This window comes from Corticium candelabrum, chromosome 1, assembly GCF_963422355.1.
Source record: "Corticium candelabrum chromosome 1, ooCorCand1.1, whole genome shotgun sequence".
Taxonomy (NCBI): domain Eukaryota; kingdom Metazoa; phylum Porifera; class Homoscleromorpha; order Homosclerophorida; family Plakinidae; genus Corticium; species Corticium candelabrum.
In genome coordinates this window covers 1,966,296-1,980,311 of record NC_085085.1, presented here as the reverse complement: position 1 = coordinate 1,980,311, position 14,016 = coordinate 1,966,296, and the positions used below count along the sequence as shown (strand labels likewise).

Here is a 14,016-nt window from a genome sequence, read left to right as displayed (position 1 = left end):
TAGCTAGTCTGCTAAAGCAATATTAATATGGTGGAGAACTTGGAGATTGCATGAGGCATTGATGTTACAATAGAACAAACATTAATTAAAAACCAGTTAAGCATATTTTTGCTGGAATGTCAAGCCAGTTTGTTGGCATTTCAAAACTTGTAGTTTGGTTTTGTTGTAAGTTTACTTTGTTTTACTTTGCAACAAATCACTTGAGCCAAGTTGTGTCAAATTGTGTGAGCATAATTTGAGCAAAATTGTACAATTGGGTGAGCACTGCAGCATAGCATAATGCAAGATAAAATGAGCATAATATGTGCAGGTCTAGCAGACAGACAGACAGACAGGAAAGTGACATGTAGGCAAGTAGATTGAAAGTCAGATGTACAAATAGAAATTGCAAAGGCAAATTCGTCTTGTATTGGTCTACTGCAGTGTAATATATTGCTGGCATTTTAGAAAGCTCGCATGGAGCAGTTGGATGCTTGAAACTTGATGTTTGGATGCTAACTCGAAGTTTGAGTTAGCGTCAGGTCGAGAAGACGGCGGCCGGAGGAAGCTGCAAGAAAGCTGATCAATTCGAACAATGACCTGACAACAAGAAGAAAGGCGGGGAGAGACTGGCTCGAGTCTAACCCATGCCTACTAGTAGTAGATGGACGCTCCATCTTCTCTCTTTCTATTCTCCTGGTTGAATACATTACTGTACTCACAAGTGCACGTGTCATCTAGTTGCAGAGCAAATAAGCAAGTATGTCTGCACGCCAAGTCGCTATCAAACGTCGTTATCAGGGCATCACGTACACGTGTATGCATGCATGCAGCAAAGCGGTTTTTTGTGATGACGTGGCAACGCCCATTAGGGCGGGATCAATTTACGTGTCAACACTCAAGTTATCAATTCTGTCATCAGCGACGACCAATGAGAAGATGTCAACGAGCCAATCAGGTTTGTCAATGAAATTCGGCGCGTGCAAGCAACAAGTTCATTTTTTGGTTGTGTGAGCGGGCGGACACAAACATGTAGCGGCGGCGGCGACGAAAGTGCGTGTAGCGGAGAGCAGTGGGTCTAGAGGTGAGTGAGACGCGCAACGTTTCTTTCTGCCAACTCGTCGATGTATCCCGGCAGAAGATCTCGTTGAATTTCTCGTTTGTGCGAAAGAGCTTTGCCGACCGCACAAGCACACAAGAAATTACTAAGACTGACAGTTTGATCTTGTATGAGAAGGTTAGGGAAAAGAGATGAGCACGACACACAATCACGGTTTCTCTTATTTGCTTGTAAACCCGTCTACTGGCTAAGACTTTCACGTCTCGACGTGTTTGTGATGCTATCGTGCATTTGCAATCTAGTGCGGTTGTAGGGTGTATTGTAGACGGTGGCCGTGTTCACACTTGAGTTGGGGTTTTGCTGTGCTATCATGCGCAAGGTGTGTTCTCACATGTTGAGCTCGTCCAGTTGCCTCTAATTAGCTGTGTGAACTCTAGCAGACTGCAACCGATTGTGTCATGTACTCAAGCTACGCTACTCAATTCCCTCGCAAGAATTGAAACGTCTTTCAACCACTTTCCGTCTTCCAGTGCCTTCTCTAGGTGTAGAGACCAAATGCGTGTGATAGAACAGCAACAGTTGCCTGAATGTACGGATGCGACAACGTCTTTCACTACAGAATTCCGCAAGTCGTGCTGCGGATTCGATTTGCTCAAGAAAAAAACTGCCAGAGCAACACAAAATAGAGCAATCTTCTTTGATTCATTGCTGTGATACGCAGTATGAATAAACTGGAATGTTTTGACAAACGCTAAACCCAACACTAACCCTACATTTCGGAAGGCGTAGGCTAGCCTACTCTAACCCACATTCCTGTTGTAAACTGACCTCATTATTGTAATTGGTCAGTAGCAAACCCAGTTCTAAACCCTACTAGTATGAACACAGCCAGTATGAGAGAGTTAATTGGTGGGACGTTAGAGATTAGAGCAAATGGATTGTTAGATTGTGATGTGAGTATGAGTAAAGGGTTGATGTGGTTGTGGACTGATTGGATTGAGAGCACGTGTTGAGTGAATTGTCGTTTGTTAATGAAATTGGAAGGATTTATTGTTATTGATGTGTTACTGTGATGTTAGAATGAGTGAGAGAGACATCAGAACATTGAATAGCCAACTAGACGTTGCTGTAAGGAAAAACGAAGGTGATGAGGTTGACAGATGGTTGAGTGAAGGAGCTTCACCAAATGCTTGTAGTGATTCAGTATGTTATTGATTGAGTGACTCGTTTTATTGTTGTTTACTACAACTCACTCTGATATAGGGATGGCCTGTACTTGTGACAGCTTGTGCGAGACACTTCTATTCTATATGTAAGCTGCTAGTGAAGAGAGGGGCAGATGTGAACAAAACTGATTCTTGGGTAAGTGTTGAGAGTGAACGAATGAATGAAGAGAATGAGATTTAAATGATGTGATGAGATTTGTGATAGGATGGATATTACAGTAGAGACAAACAATTAAACACGATTATTGTCATTGCAGGGTAGCACTGCTCTAATGATGGTAGCAAGTCATGGTAATGATGAAATGGTTGACTTCCTTTTATCATCAAATGCTGATGCTGGACAGAAGGATAGGGTGAGTGTATGTGATGCAGTTTGATGTGGTGATGTGTGAGTATGAGAAGTTATGTTTTAAAATGAATGTATTAATAACGTAAACTAGTAGAGTCCTTCAGCATTGCCCATGTAATACAGATGTATGTATATAAAGGTGTAGTGTGTTTGCTTACTTGACCATAACCTCGAAAAGGGGCTCGATGAAACACATGCAGCCAACAGCCGATTAGACTTTTCTTCTAGCTGAGCAGCCTGTTTTTCATCCAGGAAAGATTAGAAAGTATCTAGTTTTTAAGCAAGTTACTAAGTTTCCATATTAAGGTAATGTCCTTGAAAAGGTTGCATTTTCTTTTTCTTTCATACAATCATGCACTGCATACGTTTGTATTTTCCTATTTGCTGCAAACTGTCATCTTAAGGCAATCATTGTGATGCTTTGATGGAAAGAAGCGGCCTGCACACAGTCAAATGGCAATAAGGCAAAAGAGGAGGCAATGAAAGCCATGCAGCTAACAAATGATTGGACTGACACTGTTCTTCTTAAAAGGTTGAAATTGGTCTGTGTACAGAGTCTCTATGCCAATTGAGTTTGTAGTTTTAGCGCGCGCACACACACACACACACACACACACACACACACACACACACACACACACACACATGCACGCACGCGTGCACACACACACACACACACAAATATTGCCTATTTATCATATTGTCATATATAAGACTGATTATTTTTGTTTAAGCTGAATTGACGAGGTCTGGAATACCACAGCTTTTCCATCAGTAATTAGCCAATGTCACCTGACTGCTATAAACAATCTCTTAGCTCATAGCAGTATTCATCCTTTATTGGTGAAGTGGCAACACGACAACATTAAAGGAACTGTTCCAGACCCTCTCCCACCATCTGGATGTTGAAAAGGGGAGGGGCTGGCTAAGCGAGACAAACCTAGATGACCATGCAGCTATTACACTTACACTTGCAGTGAGACATCACAAACCATCATGTTTGCGATTGGCTCAAAATCAACATCATTTCCATTCACTTGGCCAACACACACATCTCAACACAGTACAGTACACATAGAAAGGGTCTCGCCCCAATTATGGTGGCTTAGTAATGTGGTTGTGAATGATATTTGATATTGGAAAGTGTTGATTGTGTGTATGGTGAAGCAGGAGATGTAGATGAGTGTTTAGTAGCAGACATGGTGTTGTATTATGAGTAGTGATGGATAGTCTGCTGGTAGTTGTAGTGCATTGATTGCTTGTTGGACAACACATTGCTAATATGCATTGTATATGGTTAGGTTGGTTTGACTGCATTTGATTGGGCTATGGATGAAGGTCACATGTTAACAGCTGGTCGTTTGTTGTTGGCAACTCAAAGAGTTGAAGACGTTAAAGTTGAGGTGTGTGACAGTCAGTTGTGTTGAACAAGGAAAGTGAATTTGTATGAGTTTATGGTGTGTGTAGAATTGTCCTGTTGTGTTTCATTGGGCATGTAAATCCAAGAGTGTAGATATTGCAAGAAATATTATAGAAAGGCTGGGAGCAGCATGGAAGGATGACGTGAGAAATAGAATTTGTGAATCATTTCTATGACATTTATTGTATTGTTGATGCAGTTTGGACGAACTTTACTTCACTATGCTGCTGAGTATGACAGTCGTGATGTGGTTGAGCTTCTCTTGGCCAACAAGGCAGATGCCGATGCTTCAGACAAGGTAGGTGTAGTGACAATCAAATATCAAATGTTAGGTAAGTGTAGCAACAATTAAGTTAAGTTGGATAAACTGATCAAGTATTTACTAAACTGTTTTGTCTGCTTAGAAATGAGGTAAAGCAATTTGTTTGTATTACAAAATATGCATATTATTTGCTGTCTTGTGTATTGTGCTATTTACCAACAATTGAGATTTAAATTGTTGTAAAGTCTTGAAATAGATGTATGGAAATGTCCATAAAATGTAAAGTGCATTTTGTGTAAGACTGCTGTGGGGCTGTCGTTCCAGCGGAGGCAGTTATTGTATAATTGTATTGGTCAAGACTATGAATTAGAAGCAACAAAGTTGAAGCACGTATCACTAAATCTTTTCTATTTTCAACTCTCAACAAGAAAAGCAGCCACTCTAAGAGCATTGTAAAAGCACACAGTTGTCAGGAACAGATGCAATGTAACTGACTAGCTTGTGTTGGCTGTGAATGTATTGTGCTATTATTGTCGGGCATCAAGTGTGGTCTCATATAAACGTGAGTGGGTACACAGTGACACAAGCATGTGTGAGTATGACATCTACATGTGGCTTTTGGGTGATGCTATAGGATGTTTGTTTTATGGTATTGAGGGTCAAGGCTATTTTTCAAATATGGACTTATTCAAACATTAATTAATGTTGTCAACAAGCACATTTTTTCTTCTTTGTCATAATAATGACATATTTGTGAAGAAGTAAAAGCTACAAAACTATGGCATCTCTAGGCTAGTTTACATTATGTCTCAACCATTTTCTTTGCCAATTCGTGGGTCGAATCATTTGTAATGAAAAATGGAATTTAGTGTAGCTGAAGTAGTTCATATTTTGTATTGTCTTTGAACATTTGACTTTACCATCTTATCTTATTTGTGTGTGTGTTATGTTGTCAGGAAGGTAAGAGACCATATCAACTGGCTGATGGTAAACTGAGAAGACGACTGAGGAAAGCAAGAGTGAGACGTTTATGTAGTGAGATATGGTGGTATGTGTAGAATGGATGGGTTGTATTGTCAGGATAAACAGAAGTATGCTGTTCTGTTTGCTGAGGGCACAGTGAGACCAGAAATCATCAAGTTGTGTTTCATCGGTTGAGAAGGAGCAGGAAAGACGACACTCATGGAGGCTCTCAAACGAGGATGGTTCAAACGAATTTCACAAATGAGAATCAAGCAGACAACCCAGATTGTGAAGAGGAACGCACAATTGGTATCAACGTGATGATAGCCTATATTCCAGGAGTGGGTCTTGTCTCACTGTGGGACCACGCAGGTCAAAAGCAGTTCCACAAAACCCACGGCCTCTTCTTCTCTCCATCCAGCTCGTTCTTCATCTTGCTAGTGAGTCTAGTGAGAGGAAAGGAGAGACGACGGTGCAGCGATGAGGAGTTGCGAGATGAACTTCAGTACTGGCTCTCATTTCTCAGATCCTGTTTGGATGGAGAGTTTATACCGACAGTGTTGATAATGGCCAGTCGAGGAGATTATTGTTGTGATGGTCAGCGTGTGTTGCAGCGTGTGGTCGACTACATTTGTGATCTGTTCAAAGGCAAGATCAACATCATTCAAGAATGTTTGGTTATTGACTGCAGGCAGAGCAAATCTCCTGAAATGAAACAACTGAAGAAGTTATTACGTGGCATTAAGCAGCAACTTGAGGAGGTGATCAAAACTAGTTCTTCTATTGGACTTGTTTGTTAGCTAATTCATATAGTTATGTTACAGTCTGCTCCTCTATATCCTCGTCTTTGTCAGCCAGTCGTGTCCAAGTTGCTTCCTTCTCTTCGTAAGAAACAAGAAGATCCATTCATGGAGACGGCAACACTCATGGAGAGGATTGAGCAAGAAGCATGTCCAGGACAAGAGAAGGAGGTTGTAGAGAAGGTAGTTGGATTTCTGGATGAATCAGGAGAGGTGAGATGACTAGCAGCTGTTTAATCGTTCAGTGTGTGTGTGTGTGTGTGTGTGTGTGTGTGTGTGTGTGTGTGTGTGTGTGTGTGTGTGTGTGTGTGTGTGTTTTGGATTGCAGGTTCAACTACAGGATGGGCACAGACGTAATTCCCTTAGGCAAGGAACTCATACGCAATTGCCTTTCTCAACTCAGGAGTATAAATGAGCACCTGGTCATGACTGGGGTGGACATGACAGCTACCTTGGCAGTAACATCATGCAGCAGATGGTTACGTGTAGGCCTTGGTGTCCAGTCCCAAAGCTGCGCCATTGTCAGTGCTTCTGGCTAAGCTGCATGTGGATTGTCAGAACTGGCCCTATGCCAGTGCGTAGTGCATGGAGTCCCGGCCTTGTCTCTAGAGACAATGTGAGCCATTTTCATAACTGATCTCTATGGTGGACGTTGAATAACGTGAAGGGCTTAAATTGACATTGGTCGTTTGTGTGTGTGTGTGTGTGTGTGTGTGTGTGTGTGTGTGTGTGTGTGTGTGTGTGTGTGTGTGTGTGTGTGTGTGATCGCGAGGTATAGCATAACTTCCTTGGGCAAGGAACTTACACTCAATTGTCTCTCTTGACTCAGGAGCATCAATGAGTACCTGGTTATCAACTGGGATCTCTGGCTTGGCAAAATAATATTCTGCAGCAGACGAGTATGTGTGGTCATTGGCGTCCAGTCGCAGAACTGTGCCATAGCCGGTACCCCATGATGCTCTAGCCAAGCTCCAGGTGGATCATCAGCGCTGGCCCAGACAGTCATGGTAGCACACAGAGGCCTTGTTAGGGATGGGGAGCTGTCACCGGGTGACGGCTTAACATTTGTCCATTATGTCTAATGTTACGATGTGTGTAGATTGCTGTTGTTGGTGATGTGGTTGCTCTCAATCCTGCTTGTCTACATCAATATGCCATCGGTCCTATTGTTGCTTCTAAGGATTTCAAGTGGCATGTCAAGTCAGAGAGAAATGATGGCACAGTAACAAAAGAAGAAGCGAAAACGGCAATCGATCATTTCTTGAGAGATCACAAGATTGCTGTTCAACTCGACACAGATAAAGTTCTCGCTATCAACAAATCTCTTGGTATCTGCTTCAAAGTGGAAGGCAGAGACAACACGTACATGTTTCCAGCTCTCTTGCCTCCTAAGGATCTGTCTGTCATGTGGAAGAAAGATGAGAGTAAGAAAGTGTATGTCGGTCGACGTCAAGTGTGCAGAAGTCAGACGACCATCTTCAGTCCATCTACATTCTGCATGTTTCAATCTAAAGTTTGCATTACTTTGGATCAAAAGGCAAGGCTGTGGAGGGATGGACTGATCTTATCACAATGCAGTACAGTTCATAATCTCATTGAGTGTTTGGTGGCCATGATAGATCCTGTTCGTTCTGTCGACTTTGTATGTCGTGGAGGCAAGCAAACAGAAGCAGAATGTGTTTCACTGTTGGACACTGTCATGTCTCTTTGGAGAGATATGTTAGACAGCTACAGTCCGGGCACTGAATATCAGACTGAATATCTGAGCAGAAAGCATCTGAAGGAACACAAAGAACTGAAACAAGTCGCTACCTACTCTCAGAAGGAGATCGATGAAGCAAAAGCAAAGCAAGAAGGAGCACATGCTGCTGTCAAACAAGTAGTTGGTGATGAGCTGATGGTAGAAAGTCTTGGTGACCTGCTGGTCGTATCCAGCAGAGCAGCGACTGGACAGTGCAATGTGACTTTGAATGCTGATATGAAAATAAATGTTTTAAGGGAATTGGGAGTAGAAGCTTCTCACTTGGGACTTACATTTCAACAAGGTAACTTGATTTTTCATCCACACAAAGTTGTAATAAAATGCTGCACTGATATGAATTTTATTACAAACACACTTGATATTCCAATGTCAACAGTTCACTCATATTTAGTAACTGCATGACAATTTTATTGTGTACAGTAGCATAGAGTTGCTGATTGTGACAATTAACTACAATTACAATTGATCAGTATGTGACTAAAGTAGACAGATAAACCATGTTGTACAAGCAACTGACCCATTTGTGCTATTACATGCAAGCTATTGCTTTAGTATCCATTAAAGGCACTGTGTTGTCCTCTACTCTTCTTGCTATCTGTAAAAGGGGATATCTCCTTGCCTTACAGATGGCTAGAAGGAAGCGGTCTGGCTTCACAAGAATACCCATCCACATATGATGCTAATTTTCTGTGTCTATAGCACATGACATGTTTTGTGTGTAGGAAACATGCCTGATTTCAAGTCTATAAGAGATGCTGTTGTTAAACACTGCAGTAGCCAGTGGTATGAAATTGGGTTGACCGTATTGGGACTCAACAGTGATGAGATCAGAAGACAAACATTTGATATACCGTATTCTACTGGCAAATTGCTTGCTCTCATTGAAGCACGAAGGACAAAAGATGGAGGAAGCAAGACGGCAGAGGACTTGTTGAGGATGTGTTATAATATCTACACCAGTATGTGAAGAAATGAAAGTTGAATTTAAGAGGTAAACTCATATGTGAATGCTAATAGATGGTTTGACATTGACAAGATGTGTTGTCATCATTTAGCAAAACGTCGTCATCCTAGCAGAGTACCTACAGGAGGCTATGTGAGAGGCAATGATCGTCTTCTATGTCTGATCTCTAGAAACAATTTATTGTATTGATTCAATCATTCTATTGAACACTTTAGAGTATTATTACACATTTTGTCAATTGTATGAGATTGATCAGTTGAACGATTGTTTGTCTCCTCTCAGCAAATTGTAACAAGTAGATAATACACGTGGTCATGCTCAAGTTGTATCAGCTTACCATCAGGACAGACTGACAAATGAATGATAATTTGAGTTCATACTTTCTATTGTCTTAATTAAAGGAGGTTCATAAAACAAACAGGTTTGGAACAATACAGAGATTTGCAGCTGAAGAAAACTCAAGTGTATGTTGCCAGCATGGTATACATGTGTGTTTGTGTCAAAGTGCTAGACACTGTACAATAGCAATTAATCCTGTGTACAGCTGCAACAACATACACTTGATACGAATCATTCACTAGTCACTACCCATGCAATTCACTACAACTATCAACTCATAGTGGTAGTAGTGATCGTTTTCCCTTGATAAATAAACAATAAAGAAACAAATTCTTAGTTGTCATGACAACGACATTATACCCTGAGTATATTCAGAATTCAGTATAGGCAGCAGGCTGCACTGCCAAGCAACCACAAAATTTTTACTATTAGAACAACTTTCTAGGCTCCATAGACTTTAGCTAACACGCCATTCAAGCTTACATGTCGTAGCAAAATTTTAAATTAAATACACAAAATTTCGTTTTTAAAAATTAAGTAAAGCGTTGCGCATATGCAACGAACTTCGAGGACATGTCAGTCTACTGCGCGTGCGTGACGTTGAGTGAACGTCGTCTCCACGTGTTCGAAAATGAGCGGTAGAGCGCGACCTCCGGATCTGAAAAAGTAAGAGACGCATTTACACGACTAGTTACAACGTTTCGCGCTCGATGATGCGAACTCCAAGTATGCTAGACTGCCGACCGCCTCCGCGACGGTTTGACGACTTCTTCACCCTAGCTGAGACGCTCACGCGCTCGCTTTGTCTCTAGAGGCTCTCTGCTGATGGTAATCTATGTGTCTGTTTAATTTCAGGTACATGGACAAGCGCCTTCACAGTCAGTGAATTTATTCAACTTTGCAATAACCTTTATTAGTGATTAAAATATTAATTTCAATAATTTTTATGATTCGAATATTTATTTTTAATTTTTAAATTTTGTTACATTTTAACTTTGTAATAATCTTTATTAGTGATAAATAATTTTAATAATTTATTTTATTTTATTTTTTAAATTTGTCTAGTCAAGTTGAACACAGTCAGTGATGACAGGTCTGTAACGTTTGAAATGGCAGCTGCAGTGCATCTGTTGTCTAAATACATAGAAGATCATGACCACAATCCTGGTCTCTGTTACATGAAGATAGACGTGTCAAACGTATTCAACAGTTGTTGGCACCCATCTTTTCTTGAACAGTTTAAGAAAAAGGATCTGCGTGAGATTTTGCATGGGTACATGTAGAATGGTGTTATCATGCAGAATGAGAACTCCGTTTGGGGAAGACTGCTTAATTAAGTGCGTTAGCAGGAGTTCAACAAGAGGTCCCTCTGGGTCCATTGCTCTTTTCTCTTGTAGTCATGGAATTAATGGACGAGATTGGCTGTTGTGGAAACATTCCAATTCGTCTTTGGTACCTTGACGACGGGACTTTTATTGGTTCCAGAACGGATGTTGCACACCTATACCATTAGTTGAAGACAAAAGGTTCTCGTATCAGATTAGTCGTAAATCCTGGAAAGTGTGAACTGTTTTGGCCATCTGGTGACCTGTAACAGTTCAACAACTTCCCGGAAGACATCGAATGTATTCTGCTACTGATAGGAGGTGTAGAATTTTTAGGATCTCCGGTGTATGGTTCTGCCGAATTTTTCAATAATTGTTTTAAGAATTGTATAGACAAAGTCAGTGACTGCCAAGAACATTTACTTGCATTGGAAGACGCTCAGATACAATTACGTTTGTTGCGTAGTTGCCTATGATATCTGTCTGTAAATTTCCCACTTGTTAAGAACTGTTCCGCCAGACAAAGCCATGCAGCAGCTTGTTTGTTTCAACATTAATCAATCCCATTGCCTTGAAAGCATCATTTGTTTCTCAATTTCGGACTTGAAATGGTTACAAGCAATGCTGCCTGTCAATCAGGAGGACTGGGTCTACAAGATGCAAGTAGATCGTCACCTTTGGATTTCCTAGGCAGCTGCAATAGCACCCGCCAGCTATCTTCCTCCACCCCCTGTATTCTTATTCTGATCAAAGTTGACACTTTGTCGTATATGTTCGAAACGCTTGTATTTCCAGGGGAATTAGAGGCAAAACATATTCCTCATACTACGTTACCCAACAACTGCCCTGAAATCGATGATGCTTTTTCTACTCAAACACAACTGCAACGCGTGCTGGATGATGATAATCTTTGCTCTTCATTGAAGGAGCTTTACAGTCTGAGAGATCGTGCTCGACACTGCTCACAATTTGTCGTCTTGTGCTGGGGCTTGGTTGTGGGCACCACCCAACCATAATCTTTGCCTTGCCATGCGTGAGTTCATCATCTCTGGGCAGTTGGGCTTGGAATACCACTTTCCATATCCTCCACAATCAAAACGTTGCTCATGCGGGCAGGTTTGGATGTACATGGTGATCATCTCTTAGGCTGTGGTAATGGCAACCTAAGAAATAGACACCACAACGCTCTAGCTGAAGTGATTTTTCAACGACAATGCAAACTGTCGAATGAAACAAAGATGCAATGGATATTCAAACAGTAGACCAGGAGACATCTATCATCCAGATTTTGAGCAAGGACACTCCACTCATTTTGACATCACTGTAAGAAACTCCTTCCAACCTTCTTTAGTCGTAAGAGCTTCAAATCAGTCAGGCCTTGCAGCTAAAGCAGGAGAGGAGGCAGAGGACGATTTACACCAAGCGTCTGTAACAGCAGCAGGAGGAATATTCCATCCTATTGTGGTTGAAACTTTTGGCCTCTGGTCATCTCACAGCCTCGACGTTTCGAAATCAATTACACAGAGACCAGCACTGCATAACCACCGGACTGTTAGCCAAGCCATCTCATACCTCCATCAACAGTTGTCCATCAAAGTTTGTCGTTATAATTCTAAGATGGTTTTAGAGAGACTAGCATTGGACAGTAGTGACGATATTTTTGGGTCACTTTGAGATAGTTGTGTTGGGGTTGGAGTTGGGATATAGAGATAGCCGTGTTGGGGTTGGAGTTGGGATATATATGTGTGTACACGTGAACTTCTAATTTCTCCTCCCCACGACCCTGTTTCATTAAAAGGCCTACTTCAAAAAAAACTATTGTAGAATAAAGGAAAAATATACAATATATTTATTTTTATATTTTAATTTTTTATATTTTAATTTTATATTTTAAGTTTTTATATTTTAATTTTTTATATTTAAGTTTTTTATATTTTATTTTTTTATACTTTAATTTTTTATATTTTAATTTTTTTTATATTTAATTTTTATATATTTTAATTTTTTTATATTTTAATTTTTTAATTTTTAAAATTTTTTTATATTTACCCACTAACAGTGGGCAAACAAATTACACATACTCCCACATAACATTGTCAACATTACAGATGGCTAGTCTGTCCAAGATCATTTATAATTGTTTTCTATATCATGCAGTCAAGCTGAATGCGAATCGCAATGTTATTGGTGTTCTACGAGGTTTCGACCCTTTCATGAACTTGGTATTGGATCAGGCCGTCGAGGAGGTTTCTGACAAGGAGAGACACGGGATTGGTAGTGTGGTGATCCGCGGCAACAGCATCATCATGATCGAAGCCCTAGAGAGGATCTTCTGAGCGAGACAAGACGTGTAGCATAGTCTTAAGATTTGCTGTCGTTCTCTGTTATACAGAGTTTTACGTTTGAACGTGGAGCGGGTCAACATAAATGTTTGCTAGTGTAGTGTAGTGTGTCCACTGGTATGTGATTGCTGTAAGACACGTGTGTGAAGTCTGTATGGGTTTTGAAATGGAGAAGCACGTTAATCGCTAAAGCGCGTTAATAAATTAACGCGCGCTAAGGACATTAACGCACGTTACAAATGTTACACGTGTTGTACACATACAAGCAATGAGACTTGATGTGGTTAACATTTCTTACTAAAAATGTTTGATACAACATGTCTGAACAAAACTAATCATATTAAATTCAATGTTAGAAAGGAGTCCATCTTAAGGTTTGTATAGGGTGATCAACTCTGTATAGGGACAATATACTATTCACTTAGCTTCAGTCGCCCCACGCTTCCTTCTGCTTTCGTTTCATCTCCCTCTTACGCTCTAAATATTGTTAAATTTAAATTAGCAATAACAGTCGACATGGACGAACACACACACACACACACACACACACACACACACACACACCAACACACACACACACACACACACACACACTTTCTCCACCTCTTGCTTCCCTCAACTGTCGCTGTTCCCGTTCTATCTTCTCTTTCCCTATAGAACTTCGAATTCCTAATGAACCCAATACCAGTCGCCTAGCAACCACAGCCGACGTTTCCGGTCTCGGCTCCACAGGCTTTGCACTATCTACACACAACACGTGAGATAACATTTTATTATTAATATAAATAAATACAATAATTAACTTGTGGGACATTGAGCACAATAAACAATTGGGGGAGACAGCACGCACACACACACACACACACACACACACACACACACACACACACACACACACACACACCACTTGTGCATTGTGTTTGTGCTTGCAGTGTGTGTGTGTGTGTGTGTGTGTGTGTGTGTGTGTGTGTGTGTGTGTGTGTGTGTGTGTGTGAACAAAAAGTCAAAAAAAGCCACACCCACTCACTCTGAATCTGCTTGACTTTTGCACGTGCGTTCAAGGAGCCTTGAGATGCAGGACGCACCTTCATAAAAGATGGTGGAGACACAAGAGCTTGTTTTGCTACATCAGGGTACCACAAACCAATTTATATAAATTACTATTTATTGAATGTAAATCAGTGCTTGTCACCTGCAGCAGATGAGGAGAAAATAAGAAGGCAGC

General features: G+C 40.8%; 4 protein-coding genes across 4 annotated transcripts in view; 3 read left to right on the top strand and 1 right to left on the bottom strand.

Moving 5' to 3' along the window:
* The first annotated feature begins 1,056 nt into the window (after nt 1-1,056).
* Nucleotides 1,057-2,446, top strand: LOC134195652 (mitochondrial disaggregase-like). The gene is made up of 3 exons (XM_062664717.1): nt 1,057-1,216; nt 2,119-2,242; nt 2,303-2,446. The coding sequence occupies exons 1-3, from the start codon at nt 1,209-1,211 to the stop codon at nt 2,444-2,446; spliced, it is 276 nt and encodes a 91-aa protein (XP_062520701.1). The 5' UTR covers nt 1,057-1,208.
* A 3,086-nt stretch (nt 2,447-5,532) lies between these two features.
* LOC134184604 (uncharacterized) lies at nt 5,533-9,194 on the top strand. The gene is made up of 5 exons (XM_062652344.1): nt 5,533-6,020; nt 6,084-6,272; nt 7,159-8,104; nt 8,544-8,812; nt 8,877-9,194. The coding sequence occupies exons 1-4, from the start codon at nt 5,580-5,582 to the stop codon at nt 8,786-8,788; spliced, it is 1,821 nt and encodes a 606-aa protein (XP_062508328.1). The 5' UTR covers nt 5,533-5,579; the 3' UTR covers nt 8,789-8,812; nt 8,877-9,194.
* A 497-nt stretch (nt 9,195-9,691) lies between these two features.
* Nucleotides 9,692-12,938, top strand: LOC134179600 (probable small nuclear ribonucleoprotein G). Its single transcript, XM_062646538.1, has 3 exons — nt 9,692-9,790; nt 9,980-10,002; nt 12,607-12,938. The coding sequence occupies exons 1-3, from the start codon at nt 9,756-9,758 to the stop codon at nt 12,783-12,785; spliced, it is 237 nt and encodes a 78-aa protein (XP_062502522.1). The 5' UTR covers nt 9,692-9,755; the 3' UTR covers nt 12,786-12,938.
* A 134-nt stretch (nt 12,939-13,072) lies between these two features.
* Nucleotides 13,073-14,016, bottom strand: part of LOC134179590 (coiled-coil domain-containing protein R3HCC1L-like) — a 9,532-nt gene continuing 8,588 nt past the window's right edge. Inside the window, exons 7-10 of the mRNA XM_062646529.1 lie at nt 13,984-14,016; nt 13,819-13,914; nt 13,395-13,535; nt 13,073-13,268 (exon numbers count right to left, since the gene is read on the bottom strand). The exon at nt 13,984-14,016 is cut by the window's right edge and continues 38 nt beyond it. Of these exons, the coding sequence (XP_062502513.1) occupies nt 13,219-13,268; nt 13,395-13,535; nt 13,819-13,914; nt 13,984-14,016 (320 nt within the window). The 3' untranslated portion in view covers nt 13,073-13,218. The remainder of the gene's footprint in view (nt 13,269-13,394; nt 13,536-13,818; nt 13,915-13,983) is intronic.

Coding starts and splice junctions, on each gene's coding strand:
- LOC134184604 (XM_062652344.1), top strand. CDS start 5,580: ATGATAGCCTATATTCCAGGAGTGGGTCTTGTCTCACTGTGGGACCAC. Junction 6,021..6,083: donor TTAAGCAGCAACTTGAGGAG/GTGATCAAAACT, acceptor GTTATGTTACAG/TCTGCTCCTCTATATCCTCG. Junction 8,105..8,543: donor GGGACTTACATTTCAACAAG/GTAACTTGATTT, acceptor TTTTGTGTGTAG/GAAACATGCCTGATTTCAAG.
- LOC134195652 (XM_062664717.1), top strand. Junction 2,243..2,302: donor CAAATGCTTGTAGTGATTCA/GTATGTTATTGA, acceptor ACTCTGATATAG/GGATGGCCTGTACTTGTGAC.
- LOC134179600 (XM_062646538.1), top strand. CDS start 9,756: ATGAGCGGTAGAGCGCGACCTCCGGATCTGAAAAA. Junction 9,791..9,979: donor CGACCTCCGGATCTGAAAAA/GTAAGAGACGCA, acceptor GTTTAATTTCAG/GTACATGGACAAGCGCCTTC. Junction 10,003..12,606: donor CATGGACAAGCGCCTTCACA/GTCAGTGAATTT, acceptor TATATCATGCAG/TCAAGCTGAATGCGAATCGC.